General features: G+C 47.9%; 2 protein-coding genes and 1 pseudogene across 5 annotated transcripts in view; 2 read left to right on the top strand and 1 right to left on the bottom strand.

Annotated features, from left to right (window-relative positions):
- The first annotated feature begins 48 nt into the window (after positions 1–48).
- LOC141153620 (ubiquitin-like FUBI-ribosomal protein eS30 fusion protein) lies at positions 49–5,197 on the top strand (annotated as a pseudogene).
- A 1,873-nt stretch (positions 5,198–7,070) lies between these two features.
- Positions 7,071–11,183, bottom strand: FKBP3 (FKBP prolyl isomerase 3). Its single transcript, XM_073638582.1, has 7 exons — positions 11,028–11,183; positions 10,227–10,328; positions 9,424–9,531; positions 9,192–9,327; positions 8,558–8,625; positions 8,377–8,474; positions 7,071–7,292 (listed from the first exon to the last, which is right to left on the bottom strand). Exons 1-7 carry the CDS (start codon positions 11,136–11,138, stop codon positions 7,238–7,240), a joined length of 678 nt encoding a protein of 225 aa, XP_073494683.1. The 5' UTR covers positions 11,139–11,183; the 3' UTR covers positions 7,071–7,237.
- A 52-nt stretch (positions 11,184–11,235) lies between these two features.
- Positions 11,236–20,265, top strand: part of LOC141153617 (Fanconi anemia group M protein-like) — a 91,122-nt gene continuing 82,092 nt past the window's right edge. For 2 of the 4 annotated variants that reach the window (XM_073638578.1, XM_073638577.1), the window contains exons 1-4: positions 11,236–11,951; positions 13,902–14,074; positions 14,323–14,400; positions 15,365–15,523. In XM_073638578.1, the coding sequence (XP_073494679.1) occupies positions 11,348–11,951; positions 13,902–14,074; positions 14,323–14,400; positions 15,365–15,523 (1,014 nt within the window). In that variant the 5' untranslated portion in view covers positions 11,236–11,347. The remainder of the gene's footprint in view (positions 11,952–13,901; positions 14,075–14,322; positions 14,401–15,364; positions 15,524–20,265) is intronic. The other 2 variants (XR_012247327.1, XM_073638579.1) reach the window with 1 other exon arrangement.

Here is a 20,265-nt window from a genome sequence, read left to right as displayed (position 1 = left end):
ACTGTCGGAGATCCTGAGAAAATGCGCATGCGCCTGCTGTCCAGCGGACGCGGGTTGATGACGTCAGCATACACGGAAGTGGTCTGCTTGTCAGTTTTGCTTGCATAGTTTTCCTCTCTGGGTCTTGGCGCAGGAGGTGAGAGGTAACTAGCGACGAGATCGGGCGACTTTTGCGCTGTTTTTCTACTCGTTAATGCTTTTATGATCAGTTATTGCATGGCTAGATGCAGAAATCCGTCAGCCTGCTTGTTGATGGTTTCCAGCTAGCAACAAATTAGCAAAACAAAAAGTCAGACTTTTACCCCTACACCAGTGAGGCGCCCCCTAGAGAACAGCTTGTGGCACTACCGCTGATGTGACACTATGACCCCCATCGTGCACATGCTGGGAGTTGTAATCCGCAGCGTCCGGTCTCCATGTCGTCGTGTCAATAGAGAAATCGTCTCCTGAGAGGTTGGGCCCTTAACCCCTTCACGCCAGGCGATTTTTCACTTCTGTTTTTTCCATCTCTTCTTCCCGGAGCCATAACTCTTTTATTTTTCTGTTCCCGTAGCCGTACGAGGGTTTGTTTTTTGCGGGACGAGTTGTACTTCTGATTGACGCCATCCATTTTATCATGTTATGCACTGGAGAGCAGGAAAGCATCTCCAAGTGAGGAAAAATAGCAAAAAAAATCAATTCCACAATTGTTTTTTGGGCTTTTTATTTACAGCGTTCACTTTACGGTAATACTGACCTGACAATATGATTCCCCAGGTCAGTACGAGTGCGCAGATACCAAACACTTATAGCTTTTCCCTTATTTAAGTTGTGAAAAAAACTTTTAAATTGTATTTTTTTTTCTTGTAACACGATTTACCGAGACCCGTAGCATTTTCAATTTTCGGTATATGCAGCTGGGCGAGGGCTTGTTTTTTGCGCCCTGAGCTGCCGTTTTTATTAATACCATTTTGGGGTAGATACAATGTTTTTATTGCCTCTTATTGCACTTTTCTGTGTTGTTTCAGTGGCCAAAAAAAAATACAATTCTGGTGTTCTGATCTTGTTCTCGCAATGCTGTTTATCGATCGGATTAATTTATTTTATATTTTGATAGATCGGACTGTTACGAACGCAGTGATACCTAATATGTGCATTTTTTATTTCTTAATGGTGGGGACTTGATTTTAACTTGAGATTTTATTTTTTATATTTTTTTTTAAAACTTTTTCACTGTATTTCTTTGGTTCCTTGGAACAGTTTTCCAATAGAATCCAAATCCAGCTCCTTAAAATGCAAAAACTTTATTGAAAAAATATATTAAAAGGATTTAATATCACAAATGCACAATGGCAACGCGTTTTGCCTGCACACCGATGCTCTTTGAGCTGAATGACTTGAACTCCCACAATACATTTATGCTCAAAAGCACCAATAGACATGAACATAGGAACTTGATGCGCATACGGTGGTTTCATTAACCCTTCACTTAGTCCCCTTAGGGAACTTGAACCTGTGATTGTCTGATCGCTTCTGCTATATAAAGCAAATCCCCCGGCATTGCTGTATATAGCAGAAATCAGGGTCTCCTATGAACGCTAGCTATAATACCATCATGACAGGCATGGGGGTTTTCAGCAGACTACTGGCCATTATGGCAACCCATCGGCTGCTAGATTGTTACAATTGGATCCTCTACGTCAGGACAGGGATTTGATTGCTTTCTCCTTTTTTTTTTTTTCCCCCCAGTACAACCATGCAGATTTTTATAACGGGCCGGACCCTGCACACACTGAATGTGTCCAGCCAAGACACAGTGCTGGATATTAAGGTATATACTGGGGTACGAGCTGTGCGCACACTGTCACATGCTGACTAGACTTGGTCATCCTCTCTCAGTGCACTTCTGTTGAGAGAAGGGGCACGTTTAGTTGGCATGTGACCCACAAGCATGCAAACATGATAACGTAACTGCCCGTTGACGCCAAAGAATCCTGACAGCGGGTGCAGTGCACTTTTATGATTATGTCGCATAGAATGACATCACAATCCTAGATGACCCATTGCCCCCTTTCATGTCACATAGCCACAGTTGCTGTGGTCTGAATGCAGCTCTGGACTAGAATATTGCATGTAACTTAGTACCAGTAATGTATGTACACAGTGACTGCACAAGCAGAATAGTGAGTGCAGCTCTGGAGTATAATACAGGATGTAACTCAAGATCAGTAATGTAATGTATGTACACAGCGACTGCACCAGCGGAATAGTGAGTGCAGCTCTGCAGTATAATACAGGATGTAACTCAGGATCAGTACAGAATAAGTAATGTAATGTATGTACAGAGTGACTGCACCAGCAGAATAGTGAGTGCAGCTCTGGAGTATAATACAGGGTGTAACTCAGGATCAGTACAGGATCAGTAATGTATGTACACAGTGACTGCACCAGCAGAATAGTGAGTGCAGCTCTGCAGTATAATACAGGATGTAATGTGGGGTCAGTACAGGATCAGTAATGTATTGTATGCACACAATGACTGCACCAGCAGAATAGTGAGTGTGGCTCTGGAGTATAATACAGGATGTAACCCAGGATCAGTAATGTAATGTATGTACACAGTGACTGCACCAGCAGAATAGTGAGTGCAGCTCTGCAGTATAATACAGGCCATAATCCTGGATCAGTGTAATGAAGGTAAAGTAGTGTATTGATACATTTCTTCCCTAGGCCTACTGTTCCCATGTTTAGCACCTCCTGCTCCTACAGTCCTACAGGTGCATTTCACTAAATTAGAATATCATAAAAAAAGTTAATTTATTTCAGTTCTTCAATACAAAAAGTGAAACTCATATTATATAGAGTCATTACACACAGAGTGATCTATTTCAAGTGTTTATTACTGTTAATTGATGCAGTAATTGACGCAAAAGGAGCCTCGACCAAGTATTGAGGGCATTTACTGAACATACATTTCAGTAGGACAACATTTCGGATTTTAAAAACATTTTTCAAGCTGTTATAAAGTATTCTAATTTACTGAGATAATGACTTTTGTGTTTTCATTGTCTGTAAGCCATAATCATCAACATTAACAGAAATAAACACATGAAATAGATCCCTCTGTGTGTAATGACTATATAATATACGAGTTTCACTTTTTGTATTGAAGAACTGAAATAAATTAACTTTTTCATGATATTCTAACTTAGTGAGATGCACCTGTATATAATCTATAGAAGAGGTTGATCCTGATGCTGCTGTATAAGGGGGTCATGTTTTCAGACAGACACGTTACCTTTTCTGCTCTGAATGTTTTTAGTGTCCCTGTGTTGTAGACTCATATCGCGGAGCTGGAGGGCCTCCTGGATTGGGATCTGGTCCTGTCTTGTGCTGGGATCTCTCTGGACGATGAGGCCGTGCTGTCAGATTGTGGGGTGCAGGATCAGTGCACCCTGAATGTGTCGGGGAGACTTCTCGGAGGTAGGAGACCTGGAAAGGTTGGAGTATTGGCCCAGTCCTCAGCATCTGATGATTGTAATATTCAGTAAGGATCCTCTGCCTGAACCGTGTAGTCATACAGGGTCTTCTTCTTGCAGGTAAAGTCCACGGCTCACTTGCTCGTGCAGGGAAGGTGAGAGGTCAGACCCCCAAAGTAAGTGAGCACTATTTATTTAATAGTATATTAATTTGGCAAAAACTTAAATATTTTTTGCTTAAATTAAATGCTTAAATCTGTCATCAAATTTAACTAATAATTTCATCAATTATTACATTGATCTTTTAGACCTGATGAACTCCTTATTGCATCCAGTTAGTACAAACTGTTTTTCACTGCGCTCAATTGTCTTTCCAGTGTTTTTACTTTCCAAAACTATATCAGATTGGTTGTATAATGCCTTCTGAAAGTTTAGAGTAAACTTTCATCCACAAAACCTGATTGTTAGTTCCTGAGTGTCCCTCCTCCCTGCTGCGTCTGTGATTTTGCACTGCTCAGTACAAGCTGCAGTTGTCAGGCGGGCTGGACGTGCATACATTGAATACACTTGGACCCATGAGCTCTCTCTTTAGCTGGGCCGATAAAATGCTCAATTTAGTATCAATAATATACAGCTATTTTGACACTGTGGTTTGAACGTAAATGCTCCAGTCTCATCAGGTATAAGACTTACTATTATATTCACTTTACGTGGTGAAATCTGGTGACAGATTTACAAAAATAAATACCGGTGTATAGGAGTTTACACCTAAGGGAAGAGTCAGACGGCCGTATAACTCGGACGAGGATCATAACATAATGCTCGGACTGGCCGGCAGCTCTCCTGACTCGAGCGTGACAGCATGTATTTCTATGCAGGAGAGCCGCCAGCCAGTCCGAGCACTGCGTTACGATCCTCATCCAAGGTATACGGCCGTCTGACTCTTCCCTATACCGTCTCCTGAAGGATCCATGCCTCTCCTTGATCCTGTCCTGTCTTCTTTCACAGTAGGGCTGTGTGCACTCATGGCTGTTTTCCAGTGGGGAACGCTCCTTTTGGGACATTTTTGGAGGAGTTTTTAATTTGCTGAAAAATTTTGGAAAAGCGTGTTTTTGTTTTTTTTTCAGCTTTTTTATTGGACAGTGCCCAAATAGGAGCGGAATCCATCAAAGTTATAGGGCACCCTCTTTTTTTTTCGTGTTTAGCTCCTTTGTTCTATTTGCAACATTTTTTAGCCATCAATTTTTTTTTTTTTTAATACTTGTATTGTAAAAATTAGTGAGTCGCTGCCTGAAGAATGGACTAGTGATGCTCGCAGTCACTCCTATCTAGAACTACACTTCTTAAAGTAATGACCTAATATTTTATATGTTTTTAATATATAGTATTAAATAATTTATTATTCAAATATAATTTTAATATTTAATAATATTTTTTATATATATTTAATAGGTGGCAAAACAAGAAAAGAGGAAAAAGAAAACCGGGCGAGCCAAAAGACGCATGCAGTACAACCGCAGATTTGTCAATGTGGTTCCGACATTTGGCAAGAAAAAAGGGCCCAATGCCAACTCTTAATTTGAGGTGTCTTCTTCTCGGCAGGTGTATCAGGGATGGAATATCTAAATTCAGGTTTAATTTTAGAGATTTTTGTAGAATCAATTGTGTCTCAAAAAACAAAACAATTTTACATATGTAAATCATTTCGCTAATAAAACATCAGCTTTTTTCAAAGACAAGTTGATTCTGCGTCTGTTTAATGTCATTCGTGACATAACGGGGGTCTGGTGTTTGTTTTATCCTGGACAGAGACAGATGTTAAAGCAAAAATTCATCCATTACAACCCAAGAGTCTTGGCAAACTATATTGCAGGGATCAGCCACCTGGTGGCGCTATATGGCATTCTGGTAGTTGTAGTATAGCAGCTGTTGGTTGCTGATTCCTGCTATATGGACCATAAATGATGCATAGCTTTGGTTGCTGGTAGTTCTGCGCCATGGGCAATACATACTACATAAGCACCGAACCCCAACCTGTGATGAAAAAGGAACCTAAAACTGATCCCATTCATTACCATGGAAAGAATAGGCAAAGGTTCCAGAGCACCCCAATATCACATAGCCCCAAACTGATCCTCTACCATGGCTAGAGGAAGGTACAATTAAAAAAAAAATTGACTCTGTCCATGGCCCATGCAGACATTATAAAAAAAATATGTTATGAGGTCTAAGGTGTACTTACTTTTTAAAAAAAAAAAATCCACATCAGAATGGTGGCAGAATCCTTATCAAATGTTTTCCCACATGAAACGAAAATGAGCATTTTAGGAGTCCAGCCCTAGCTGGGAATGCTCATCTGTGTAACAGATATGGACATTCTGATGTTTATTTTCAAAGCAAGTACACCAGTCTCTTCAGGTCTAAGATTGAGTTAATAACTTATGCAGCTTGTACTGAGTAATCTGGTAACTTCCTGAGCTGTGAGAAGTGTCCGGACCCTATTTCATAGGTGTAATGTGCCGCAACATCCAATGGTTACCTGCCCCAGTGGTGGGCACAGTGCAGGGGGAGCTGGTTAGAGCCCCACAGCTGCCTAGACTCTACCCATAGGATTTTGGAGTCGGCCACAAAAAAAGGACCCATTTTTACACAGTCCACAAAGTCCAATACTAGACTCATACTTTCTGCATAGGCAGCAATTTGGACTTGGGCTGGTGCAGTCTGGATCTGACAGTATGTGCACACGGCGTCTTTTTCAGGCGGATTGCCCCTGAAAAAGTGCATAATGCACAGCAATGTAAAAAACACATTGCTGTGCACCTGTTCACACCTTTGCTACTTCTTTTAACCCCATCAGGTTTGGAAAACACCAACCTGCTCATTTTTCAGGCTCCTTTCTAAAGCCGCTTACTCTTTAAAGTGGAAGCAACAAAACCTACCAGCGAAACCACTTTGGGTAAAAGACGGCCGGCTTTTTTTTCCTAAAGTGGCTTTGCCTAGGAAAACTCTAGCGGTTCCTCCGGCGTCTTAAAGACATCAGCTTTGATTAATCAAGAGCGGCGATGTTTCTTGGGCAGTAGTTGTGCCAGATATGCCTCTTCATGAATCAGGAGCGTCTGAACACAGGCTTGCACCTCGCCAGAAATTTTGCTCCAGGCAGAGACTGGAGTTAGATTTCTGGCATACGGAACGTCACTGTTCATGAATTAGATGAGCTGTAGTGTTGCGGCCCTGTCCCACCCCAACTTTACCCATTTCGGCGATGCTGGGAGAATAGGTGTTAAACCTCCAAAAATTGCAAAATTTTGGCGCAAACGACTTGCACCAAAATGTGGCTTTTCAAAGGTTTTACGTCACTATTTGAGTATAAAAGCTTTGAAGAATCGGAGACATGAAATGCAGATACCCTTACATGGGACATACATGTGTTGGACCGCGATGCATGGATTGCCAGCCTTATATAACGCTGTTGCGTTTAGGTGAAGAGGCGCACGGCTTGTCTGCAGAGATGGGTCTGTGCACCGTGGATGTGATAATCCGGCCATATTGACTTCGGAAGGATAACCAAGGCCCCGCAGCACGCAGAGAAAAGATTCCAGCATTACTACTTGATGGGGAGTATAAGGTTTTTACTAAGACAGAGGTGTCAGAAGAGCGGACTGTACGAGGCACACGGGGGCGCCGGCCGGTAGACGTCCGTCATCCGCTTTATACAGCAGCAGCAGCTTTGTAAACAAGGTTTTCACATTCGACTTTTAGATCAAAATTCAAGAAGCGTCTCATTCAATGCTGACCAATTCAACCTCAAAGAAGAGTTTGGCGTTAGGAGGGATTCTGGGTGATGGCGTTAAGAAAAATTGGGCTATTTCACAATGTCACTACCCCCCTCGCCCATACTACAACTGTAAATCCCAATTTCGGGACCCAAACTAATCCGGGCTCGCAGATGAGAAAATACAACCACTATCCGGTCATAATGAGAAACTCAATTTGAACTGCATGGTTCGGCAATCTGTGGCAGGAGCGAACTTCGGCATCGGTCCCGGCCTCCGGCGCGCGTCTTTCACTTACCAGGCAACATGGATGAGTAAAATTACGGCAGAACAAACTAAAGTGTATTCAGTAAAACTGTTCTACATGCTTCAAGATCAATCCGACTTCCTCAGGTACACGTAAAAAAGAGGTCAATCGAACCGGTTAACAAATACGTAGTTGTTCCTTTCCTTATCTAACGTGATCACCTTTTTCTGGAATTTCATGAGATTATCCTCTATGAAGGAGGTCACCACAACTGCCTGCACGATGCAATTAAATGGACTGTATGGTCGAAGATTTACAAGAGGCAGGAATATAAGCTTATATCAAAGGTAATGATGATGATTGCACAGCTCCTGTCACACTTATAATATGAGATAACGACCATTCAGCCTTCCTGATCGTACAATGATACAGAGAGGATAATCAGTAACCTCCCAGCAGACAGCGCTGGCCTTGGGATGCTGTACTGGTCTAACGTAGGATTTCCAGAAAACGATAGAAGAAAAATACGCAACTTGAATTAGAGCATTTTTTTCTGTAGCCGAGGAAAAAGTCAAAATAGACCTTGAAGCTCATGTTTTTTTTAGTAACTATACAGTTTTGTTCTACAGCTATGCATCTACCAATTTGTGGCATTGATGCCTGCATGTTTACATACTGGTGATCTCTTGCCTCCCTTTCTGGGTGACCACCGAACAACTAGCTAATATTATAGCGTTGGTGAAAAAAAACAATGAAAAAAAAAAAAAAAAACCATATCTTTTCCTTGCCCCATAAGGAGTCAAGTACAGAATGAAAACTTACAAAGCGGAAGGCTGTTCATGAAGAAACTGAGAAATGGTTCTGGAAAACCTAATCCCACCCCCAGATAAAAGGATACTTCGCATCAGGTTGCCCTTTTTTACCGTAAGCCCATTCGGATTGGATTTCCAGTTTGGCTTTTTCTCCTTTGCTCATAGTGAGAAGCGCCTCGTCCCACTGTAAGAAACGCAAACCAGTTCAGATGCCGCATTATCCTCCCATGATATTAGCATGGATGTGTTGTGTGCACTAATACTCACCCCTCTTATAACTTTACCAACGCCAACTTTAAAGCTGAGGGGCTTGGCAGCTTTTTTCTTCTTTGAACCTGGTAAAGCAAATAGTAGGAAGGAAGGATTGTTTATTTTTTGGCTTCTCTATCATTTTTTATAAATGCACAGGGGCTGAAATCACACTAGCAGGTTTAGGCTGCAGTTTTCTGTGCCAGAATTGGATACAAAAGAAAGCCCCGATTTACATGAACCTGGCCCAGTGGGCCCCCCCCCCCCCCCCCCCGGTCGGCCGTGATGGCTTCCTGCTAGGAATAACCCTTTAATATTTACAGCTCAGCTGTATCTGCTCGTCCCGCGGGGCCAGGCGCACCACCTCTCCATTCAGTGTGAACTGGGAAACCAGGCACCTAACAGGCGAGCTGCACTTAATCAAACATTCAATCTTTAAGAACTTTATCAGATTTTATGAGATTACAAACTGGGTTTGCTTTTTATTTTTTCCACCTAAGAATAGCTCCACTTCTGTCCATAGGCCATGTCTGGTATTGCAGCTCAGACATTTCCATGTACATACTGCAATATCAGACAAATATGGAAAAGTGGAGAAAGTTTTCTAAAGTAACTTTATAGAAGATGCTTAATAACAGAGCACATCTCTTACTGGTGGGGATATTAGAGTCAAACACGGTGCCGTCCTCCAGAGTCCCGGTGTACCAGCAGTGAACGGTGTCCCCTTTCTTTGGGAAATTGGTTTTATCCCCTTTTTTCAGAATGGACTTCGTGTATTTTGGGGGGCCCTATAGATTAAAGAGAAGATATTAATTACACACACACACACACTATATATACATATATTTATAGAAAAAACACAGAAAAAAATAAAAAAGGCTTACATCATCCACAACTTCTTCTGACTTTGCTTCGGGGGCTTTTTCCTCGTTGACCTTGAGATCTTTCACATCTTTGGTCACTTGCTCCACACTGTCCTTTCCTTTAAATCGCTGAAACCACAGAAAAAGGAGGCATAGGGTCAACGAAATTTACTATTTCTTACATTTAAAAGGGGGTCTTTCAGGTTCAAAATATTGATGACTTGATATCAGACTGGTGTGGGGGGGTCCCACTCTCACTGATCACTTGCTTAAAGTGTCGGCAGCACCCTATATGCAGGTAAACAGATGAGGATCCAGGGTGCGCCGCGGCCCCTTTAACAGCTGATCGAAAGTGGTGCAGAATCGCCCCCTCTACACTCGGATATTGAGGGCTGGTCACCTTCCGTCATCCCTTTGGATCCAGTGCAGGCAGCTCCGGAGGTCTGTGCCGCTTAGATATCAACAAGACCACTGTAGCCTGTTATTGGCTGCAGCGATCATGTGATTAGAAGACCCCCTCGTCTGATGTGACTCTTATTCCGCCTGTAAATTTTACTTTTCTCTATTGTCAATAGATTTCACTGCCAGAAGTATCAGACTGAGGAGAAATTGAATGACGACGCCCCATTATCAATTTATTCATTCATTTCCAGGAGGAATAACAGGGGAACGATAGTAGTTCTTAAAATAATTTTTTTTTTTTTTTTTTTTTAAATCAGGTACTTGCTATACAGACATGTCAGGAATGAACGAGCTTTGCCACATGTATGAGTGCAATAACGACTACACCTCCCATCGTTGTCGTCGTACGGATCAGCACTCACCTTAGACTCGAAGAGTTTTTCGTAGGCGGCAATCAGATGCTCCTTCTTGGCGGTTTTTGCCACATTTTTTATGTTTCCGAGTAATTTATGTTCTGCAAGAAACTGGGGAGGAAAAGGTTACAGATGAATAATCCGTCTTCTGCCGTTGGAACTACAACTCCTATCATGCTGGGCTGCTCCGATCCAGACAGCGGGGGGCGCTCCATGATATTTCCACTGAGGTTCAGGGGAAGTAAGAATAGACTGGGGGGGGGACGATAGATCTAGGCACATGATGGATTGAGCTCATTTCTGGAGATCAGCGGCGTCACCCCCTACACACGAAGGTTGGAGAGTGAACGAGTTATGATTTAAAGGGGACTTAACCCTTTACTTGGGGTCCAGAAATTTGCTATAAGACCCTATGTGACGCTCACTATACGGAGGCACTAATTTTTGCAAGAACATGAATAAAAGGGATCCCTGCCGGTACTGTCAGATCCCCTCTAATAACAGCTATTGTTTATATACGCTGCTGCCCATAGGGGGCGGTATAGCACATTACTACTGACAACCACTAGCCCGGGCCAGGAATGCGCTCACCGCCGTTGTCAGCTCCCTTCCCCCACTCTTCGCCTCACCCATTAGGTGGCGCTATTGAGCACAAGCCAATGACTCCATGATGCAGGTGAGATTTTACTAAACCCTATTGTTTTTTTTATGTTTTTAGGTATTTTTTACTTTTTTTTAAAGGATTAATGCAACCAGCTTTGACGCTTCAGCTGGGAGTTGTAGTCCCACAAGCCTCCCCCCCCCGTGTACCGCTTCGGACGCATGCTGCTGTAGAAAGGCGATGACATCCTTCTTGGGCAGCTCCTCACTGTGCAGCTTCTCGCTGCTCCACTCTCTCACTGGTTCCCCTGCAGCTGCCATGACACGTGCTTTTTTTTTTTACTTTCAATAAAACTTTATTGAAGAAAAAAAAAAAACGGAAGAAACTATCACGTGACTAATGCGCTGCCGCCGCCATATTGGATGAGGGCATATTACAGCGCTGTGCGTCACTTCCGGTCGTGACGTGTTTCCCGGGCGCCTTTTTTTTTCTTCAATATTGTAGTGTTTACATCCATGGAGCTGCAGGAATGAACGGGAAGCAGAGGACTTTGTTCCAGACGTGGGGCTCAGAGCCTAAGAGACCTGCGGAGCCCGGGGCTAAGAAGAGGAAGGGGAAGGCTGCAAGCAAGGGCAGGAATGTGTCCTCCCAGGGGCCCCCTCTAAGGGCCAGTTCAAACCTGTGGCCCCAGGAGGATGATGACGTTTTGCTGGTTGCTGTGTATGAGGCTGAGCAGGGTATAAATCCTGGTGAGAGTAGTGTCGGTGTGCGCCCAGAGCCGGGCAGCTGCGATGTCGCCCCCTTGTGTCCGCCTCCTGCTGCCACTGACATCTGCAATCTGCCCGGTTTCGACCTGTCAGCCGGCAGCGTCTGGATCTACCCCACAAACTGCCCGGTGCGGGGGTACCAGCAAAGCATGGCGCACACCGCGCTCCTGCACAACACCCTGGTGTGTCTGCCCACTGGCCTGGGCAAGACCTTCATCGCCGCCGTGGTCATGTATAACTTCTACCGCTGGTACCCGTCCGGCAAGATCATCTTCATGGCTCCCACCAAGCCGCTGGTGGCGCAGCAGATCGAGGCCTGTTTCCGGGTGATGGGGATTCCTCAGGCGCACATGGCGGAGATGACGGGTAAGGGATCGGGGCGGGGACCACCAGGATCCACACCTGTCTTCTTCTTGTAAACCAGTTTTCCACTAAAATTTCAGTTGTACAAAAAAATCACTCCCAGATGGATAGAAAGGAGACGAGGGGTATTCCCCTCTCCAAGATCCTATCCCAGTATGAAGAAGGTGTAATAATAATAATATTAGCAAATACCTCCAATTAGGAATGTAGTATAGTTCTTCTGGTTAGCTATGTCACTTACCTCATGTGCAGGGCATTGCAGTGGTTTAGGTATCCATGGTTACGACCACTCATATAGTGACAGCTAGTTGCTAGTGGTTATAGCCCTGGATACCTAAGCTACTGCAATGCCCTGCACATGGGGTAAGTGACTTAGTGAATCAGAAAAACTATAATAAATTTCTAATCGGATGTATTTGCTAATATTATTATTATTACACCTTCTACATATTGGGATAGGATATTGTAGATGGAAATGCACCTTTTAAGTACATTTTGCGACTTTTTAAAGTTGCTTTTGAATCAGGTGAGAATATCTGACACCGTCAAACTCTGCTTGTAATGAGGAAAATAGAAAGAAACAAAAGAAAAACCTGGCAAACACGTCAGATAGGCTTTTTTTTATTAAAAAAAAAGATTAATTTGGTCATAATTTAGCTTGGAGGATGGTTCAGGAGAAGAGAGATAAGAGTTACAGACCTGATCTGTCTGATTGTGCTCAGTGCATGTTCACTTCCTGTAGTAGCATTCTTACCAGCCGCCGTCGCCGGCCCCTCTCCGCTCGCCTTCTGTCGCCGGCCCCTCTCCGCTCGCCTTCTGTCGCCGGCCCCTCTCCGCTCGCCTTCTGTCGCCGGCCCCTCTCCGCTCGCCTTCTGTCGCCGGCCCCTCTCCGCTCGCCTTCTGTCGCCGGCCCCTCTCCGCTCGCCTTCTGTCGCCGGCCCCTCTCCGCTCGCCTTCTGTCGCCGGCCCCTCTCCGCTCGCCTTCTGTCGCCGGCCCCTCTCCGCTCGCCTTGTAAATCTATGAGAGCCAGAACGAATGTCTCATAGACTACACTGAGAGCTTGTGGCCGTTACCTCTGACTTCTGGTCAGTCAGGAGCTGTGGTCACAATATGGCCGGACTGGCGCCGGGAAGTGCAGAAGACAACAGCTGGTAAGGATAATACTAAGGGCTAAGAACATGCATTAGTGATCACTCTTTGGTGGTTAAATAAAACAAAATGGTGATTTTTAATCAAATTGGTCAATAAATTTGCATAAATTATTAGATACATTTCTTAGACCTGATCAGACCAGTGTACTCTTTTCAAAAATCACGGTCTGAATGGCTCTATAATTCTTCCTGACAATAGTCTTACATTTTTAGCGTTTTAATATCAGGTGGGGAAAGGGGTTATCCAGCCATTTGGTTTATATGTTTTCAAAGTACGTACACAAGCTTCATTTGGCCTAAGAGACAGATCAAATGAGGCTTGTGTACTTACTGTACTTGGAAAATTTATGTCCAAATGGGTGTATCTATCCCACTACAGAGGCTGCATACATTATTTTATGCATCTCTTAGACCTGATGAGGCTGGTGTACTTTAAAAAAAAAAAAAAAAATCGTATCAAAATGGCTGGCTGTATAATCAGTCCTTTGTGAAATATAAACTTGATCTCCACCCTGTCTGACATCTCCTCAGTGTCCTTCCTCTCTGCTGCTGATCATCCACGTATCCAGCATGAGTCTCTTCCCTGCTTCCGCTGTAGTACACCATCCTCATCAGACATAAGACAGCTCTTCAATACATACAGTACGCAGATAATTGGTGATTTATCCCCTTTAATTCCTATAAACATAATGGGGATGAATATGGTAATACCCCATGACTTGTTTATTCCTTTTTGCCGTGTTCTCTGCACTCCTTATCCTTGTCCTGATCGCCGTCTCTGTATTGTCCCCCTCCTTACAGGAGCCACCCAGGCTCATAACCGGAAAGGAATATGGCAGAAACATAGAGTCTTCTTCCTAACCCCTCAAATCATGGTGAATGATCTTACCCGTGGCGCCTGTCCGGCCAGCGACATCAAGTGCCTGGTCATCGATGAGGCTCATAAGTCCCTTGGCAATTATGCCTATTGTCAGGTAAGCTGGAGGACAGGGCTCCCTCCCTGGCGCTGACCATCTACTTTCCTCTGACTGTATTTTTTTTCTGTAACTGCACCACTTTTTTCTTAGCTATTACAGCTTAGCTTTATTTACTGGAATGCTGCAATACCAGAAGACGCCTTAAGATCATTAGTGGTGCTATTTCACAGGGGAAAAAAAGCAATCCCTTTTTTATTCCAACCTTTGAGTTGTGCAGGGCTATATTAATTCCTCTTTTTTTCCAGGTTGTACGAGAGCTGAGTAATTATACCACACAGTTTCGGATCTTGGCTCTCAGCGCCACCCCTGGCAGTGATACCAAGGTGAGGATATGTCATGTCTGGAGTATTGACCATAGCTGGTCACACATGGACCTTCTATACCCAAGCCAACCAGCTCACATCTGTGTACGCACTATGTCCAGACTGCCATCTCCCGGCGGTCACCTAACTTTGTCACATTATATCGGCGGTCCCTCTGCGGCCCCTCGTTCAGCGGCGGCCCCTCTGTCATAATGGAAATCTGCTTGGATGGAATAGTGAAGGCTGCGGCTGCTGAACGACCTCAGTGGTCACGTGATGTAACAAGGACTCAGGAGCGTCGTTCATCTGGGAGCTATGTAGAAAAGTTTTCCAGTAGTGGACACCCCCTTCAAAGGGATATTTGATTAGCACAAAGCTCTGTATTCCTTTCCCACACCTCGCGATACCTACAGGAGTCCATGATGCAGAGATCTGATCGGCTGCATGTAGCTGGACGGAAGCCATGACACCAGAGCGGTCCGAGCACATACACTGCCATCCTACGGGTTCATGTTACATCAATCCATAGTAAGGTAGCTATGGTTCACTGTGGGCACATCTGCACCTCCGTTTGCTGGTCAATACTGCAGCCTTGTGTATTGTAGGGATGGAGGGATGAATCTCTCTACAGCTTTAGGGACCTTACAACCCTCCGCGTTAGTGCATCTGGACCCTTTAAAGTATTATACAGAAGCGTTCAGATTTTATTCCACACCGGATTGATAATAACTGCTCAATGTCATTGCCAAAATCTAGATATTTCAAGCAGTGTAGACCGCAGAGAAGCGGACATCTGACCCCTGAGCAGCGTAGACCCCAGAGAAGTAGACATCTGACCCCTGAGCAGCGTAGACCCCAGAGAAGCACACATCTGACCCCTGAGCAGTGTGATGCTCCAGTAATGACATACACAAATAGGGTCTTAATCTGGAAATTAAAGGGAATCTCTAAATCCTTTTTTTTTTTTTTTTTATCCTTCTTCTAGTCTGTCCAGCAAGTCGTATCAAACCTGCTGATCAGCCGGATAGAGCTGCGCTCAGAGGACTCCCCGGACATTCAGCCTTACTCCCACGAGAGGCTGCTGGAGAAGTTTGTGGTGCCCCTGGGAGAGGAGTTGGTAGCTGTGCAGAAGTCCTACATACAGGTGAGTCCTGGCCGCTGGCTGGTACGTGGCCGTGGATCGGTCTGTGCTGTGAGGTCGGTGCCTCTCTGGACCTGATCATGTAGCCGATCCCGCTATTGTGCAGCATTGTGCTGGCAGAACATTTAGTGTTTATTTGAGGATCATCTGCAATCTCAAAGCTTTCATGAGATGGTTAATGACCTCTCTGTTTGGAATTATACATTAGATCTTAAAGGGGCTGCTCAGTGTCACTTCCATATCAAGAAGTTAGCTGTGTCGGTGACTTATCTATACATGCCGGCATTTGTGCACGATCGGCAGGTATGTGTAGGCGCGACGTCATGGACCCCACTCACCTTCTGATGCAGGAGTGACAGGCACCGGACATCCCCTTTAACCTTGTTATTCCTGTTCTTTCACTCCAGTGGTGACTATGAATATGGCTAATGAAGGTAGTATGGTTAAAAGGAACCTGTCGCCTTGGAAAATTCTGCTTATCTGCAGGTAAATAGTGTCACAATATTATTCCACTACTGGGAGAAAATGAACTTATTTTCCTTCTGGGAGCCGCCGGCTTTCAGTCAAGGAGGCATGCACTTAACTGAGCGGCGCCTGTAAGCATGTCCCTGCACTTTGACAGCTCCCTCTCTGCACAGATACTCTGCAGGTCCGCTGTCACTCATAGTTCTGGGGCGATGACTGTAGCTGCTCCGTGCACGGCTGCATGACTGAAAGCCGGCGGCTTCTGGGAGGAAATAACGTCGTTTTCTCCCAATAGCCACACTTTCAGTAGGCGACCAGCCAAGATTGTAATGCTATTTGCCTGCAGATTAACCCTATATCTGCAGACATCTATGGCACCTTTCAGACTATATAGGCCCAGACATGTCATGTCTCTCAGGGCACAGGCCCCCCGTTCTGTCTTGTGTACTTTCAAGACCGCAGACCCTTTTTTCTTCAGATCTGTGCAGTACGTGACCATGTAATGGTGAATGCTCTGTCTGAGCCCGCGGCCTCGGGGACTCTCCTTCATTACATCTCCCTAGTGAATTCAGGATAGACGTTTATTTGACATATTTTACAATTACTTTTTATTCAGCGATTGCTGGTTAACATTGGTTTTCACTGAATTATTACACAAGTCGGCAGCTGCCAGGACAGATATTGTAGTTTCATCGCCTCTGGGCGTAACTGGTGTATTCAGACAGTAAATTACAGGGCACGTGCGAGACATACACTTTCATAAAACTTTTAGCAAGTCTCTGTGCTGGGACCCCACGATGGCTACAGCAAAGGGGCAGAAACGCTGCTGAGAAGACTCATAGACTCTTTATTGAGCCCATCGTGGAGGAAGCAGCCCCTGCCTCTTTGATCCATGCGGGTCTTGGCACCTGAACCCCCACCGATCAATATTGTTTGACATATATTGTGAAAATACATCTACACTTCAACTTGTACTGTACATCCATTCAGTAATCCATTACTTGGATAGAGGAGTTTTCTGGGGGCAGAATAGGGAGTCCGTAGGCACGGTGCCGTATATACACATGCAGCTCTGCCGAGCTCTTCTCTGCTGGTCTGGGGTGGTCCGGAGTGGGGGTCAGATACCTGACAATCACACAATGATGGACGATCTCGATTATTGGGCTCTTTTGCTGGTTGAGTGCTCGGGGACACCACCTGCCTGTGAGTGTTTTTTTTTTTTCTCTTTCTGAACTTGAAATTTTATTTTATTCTCCGATTTAGTTTTTTTATAGATTTATCAAATTTAAATTTATTGTTGCACATTTATAGCAATATAAATAGTGTGCGATGTCGTTCAGCTCTGCAACCCTCGTCACTGATTAGGTTACTTCACTCTAAAATGTATCGGGAAACCGCGTGCGTTTCTTTAAAGAAGAAAGGTTTCATTTAGCTAATTTTATTTCCTGGGGATGTCCAGGACTCGTCTTCCATATCCATTCTGTGGCAGCTCCGACACCCGGCATCCTCGCCGAGCAGGAGTAAGTAGTGTACGGAGCCGGAACAACACGCAGGCTGTTTATGGTACTGCCGCTCCGCGTCCAGTCTCTTTAATGGGAGCCGAGCAGATTACCGGGCAGCAGCCCCTATACAGTATGCGGAGCAGTGTGGGACCTGGTAACTGATTGCTGAGGGTCCTGGGTATCAGACTCCCACCCAGCTAATTTTGATATCCTAACCTAATTTAATGCATCCTTTGTTGCGTTTCCACTTTACAAATCATTATTTATTTATTTTTTAATGCAGGCGGGACGTTGGGGGTGGGAGGATCCTGCTGCAGGCGGGACGTTGGGGGTGGGAGGATCCTGCTGCAGGCGGGACGGAGGAGGGGGGGGGATCCTGCTGCAGGCGGGACGGAGGAGGGGGGGGGGGGGGATCCTGCTGCAGGCGGGACGGAGGAGGGGGGGAGGATCCTGCTGCAGGCGGGACGGAGGGGGGGGGGGGGATCCTGCTGCAGGCGGGACGGAGGAGGGGGGAGGATCCTGCTGCAGGCGGGACGGAGGAGGGGGGGAGGATCCTGCTGCAGGCGGGACGGAGGAGGGGGGGAGGATCCTGCTGCAGGCGGGACGTTGGGGGGGGGGGGGATCCTGCTGCAGGCGGGACGTTGGGGGGGGGGGGATCCTGCTGCAGGCGGGACGTTGGGGGTGGGAGGATCCTGCTGCAGGCGGGACGGAGGAGGGGGGGAGGATCCTGCTGCAGGCGGGACGGAGGAGGGGGGGAATCCTGCTGCAGGCGGGACGTTGGGGGTGGGAGGATCCTGCTGCAGGCGGGACGGAGGAGGGGGGGGCTCCTGCTGCAGGCGGGACGTTGAGGGGCGGAGGCTCCTGCTGTCGGAGGAGGGAGGGAGGAGAGGCTCCTGCTGTCGGAGGAGGAGGGGGGAGAGGCTCCTGCTGTCGGAGGAGGAGGGGGGAGAGGCTCCTGCTGTCGGAGGAGGGAGGGGGGGGAGAGGCTCCTGCTGTCGGAGGAGGGAGGGGGGGAGAGGCTCCTGCTGTCGGAGGAGGGAGGGGGGGGAGAGGCTCCTGCTGTCGGAGGAGGAGGGGGGAGAGGCTCCTGCTGTCGGAGGAGGGAGGGGGGAGAGGCTCCTGCTGTCGGAGGAGGGAGGGGGGAGAGGCTCCTGCTGTCGGAGGAGGGAGGGGGGAGAGGCTCCTGCTGTCGGAGGAGGAGGGGGGAGAGGCTCCTGCTGTCGGAGGAGGGAGGGGGGGGAGAGGCTCCTGCTGTCGGAGGAGGGAGGGGGGAGAGGCTCCTGCTGTCGGAGGAGGGAGGGGGGAGAGGCTCCTGCTGTCGGAGGAGGGAGGGGGGAGAGGCTCCTGCTGTCGGAGGAGGGAGGGGGGAGAGGCTCCTGCTGTCGGAGGAGGGAGGGGGGAGAGGCTCCTGCTGTCGGAGGAGGGAGGGGGGAGAGGCTCCTGCTGTCGGAGGAGGGAGGGGGGAGAGGCTCCTGCTGTCGGAGGAGGGAGGGGGGAGAGGCTCCTGCTGTCGGAGGAGGGAGGGGGGAGAGGCTCCTGCTGTCGGAGGAGGGAGGGGGGAGAGGCTCCTGCTGTCGGAGGAGGGAGGGGGGAGAGGCTCCTGCTGTCGGAGGAGGGAGGGGGGAGAGGCTCCTGCTGTCGGAGGAGGGAGGGGGGAGAGGCTCCTGCTGTCGGAGGAGGGAGGGGGGAGAGGCTCCTGCTGTCGGAGGAGGGAGGGCGGAGAGGCTCCTGCTGTCGGAGGAGGGAGGGCGGAGAGGCTCCTGCTGTCGGAGGAGGGAGGGGGGAGAGGCTCCTGCTGTCGGAGGAGGAGGGGGGAGAGGCTCCTGCTGTCGGAGGAGGGAGGGGGGAGAGGCTCCTGCTGTCGGAGGAGGGAGGGGGGAGAGGCTCCTGCTGTCGGAGGAGGGAGGGGGGAGAGGCTCCTGCTGTCGGAGGAGGGAGGGGGGAGAGGCTCCTGCTGTCGGAGGAGGGAGGGGGGAGAGGCTCCTGCTGTCGGAGGAGGGAGGGGGGAGAGGCTCCTGCTGTCGGAGGAGGGAGGGGGGAGAGGCTCCTGCTGTCGGAGGAGGGAGGGGGGAGAGGCTCCTGCTGTCGGAGGAGGGAGGGGGGAGAGGCTCCTGCTGTCGGAGGAGGGAGGGGGGAGAGGCTCCTGCTGTCGGAGGAGGGAGGGGGGAGAGGCTCCTGCTGTCGGAGGAGGGAGGGGGGAGAGGCTCCTGCTGTCGGAGGAGGGAGGGGGGAGAGGCTCCTGCTGTCGGAGGAGGGAGGGGGGAGAGGCTCCTGCTGTCGGAGGAGGGAGGGGGGAGAGGCTCCTGCTGTCGGAGGAGGGAGGGGGGAGAGGCTCCTGCTGTCGGAGGAGGGAGGGGGGAGAGGCTCCTGCTGTCGGAGGAGGGAGGGGGGAGAGGCTCCTGCTGTCGGAGGAGGGAGGGGGGAGAGGCTCCTGCTGTCGGAGGAGGGAGGGGGGAGAGGCTCCTGCTGTCGGAGGAGGGAGGGGGGAGAGGCTCCTGCTGTCGGAGGAGGGAGGGGGGAGAGGCTCCTGCTGTCGGAGGAGGGAGGGGGGAGAGGCTCCTGCTGTCGGAGGAGGGAGGGGGGAGAGGCTCCTGCTGTCGGAGGAGGGAGGGGGGAGAGGCTCCTGCTGTCGGAGGAGGGAGGGGGGAGAGGCTCCTGCTGTCGGAGGAGGGAGGGGGGAGAGGCTCCTGCTGTCGGAGGAGGGAGGGGGGAGAGGCTCCTGCTGTCGGAGGAGGGAGGGGGGAGAGGCTCCTGCTGTCGGAGGAGGGAGGGGGGAGA

This window comes from Phyllobates terribilis, unplaced genomic scaffold (genome assembly GCF_046119375.1).
Source record: "Phyllobates terribilis strain yellow unplaced genomic scaffold, ASM4611937v1 Scaffold_7__3_contigs__length_470593459, whole genome shotgun sequence".
In the NCBI taxonomy this organism is placed as follows: Eukaryota; Metazoa; Chordata; class Amphibia; order Anura; family Dendrobatidae; genus Phyllobates; species Phyllobates terribilis.
The sequence above is the reverse complement of the archived record's forward strand: the minus strand, read 5'-3'. Positions and strand labels throughout refer to the sequence as shown.

What these genes read in the sequence shown, in the direction of transcription:
- FKBP3 (XM_073638582.1), bottom strand. Translation starts at nt 11,138, where the DNA reads ATGGCAGCTGCAGGGGAACCAGTGAGAGAGTGGAGCAGCGAGAAGCTG. An exon ending in AAAAACTCTTCGAGTCTAAG is followed by an intron (nt 9,532 to 10,226) that starts GTGAGTGCTGAT and finishes CTGTGGTTTCAG; the next exon opens with CGATTTAAAGGAAAGGACAG. An exon ending in TTGGTAAAGTTATAAGAGGG is followed by an intron (nt 8,475 to 8,557) that starts GTGAGTATTAGT and finishes CGTTTCTTACAG; the next exon opens with TGGGACGAGGCGCTTCTCAC.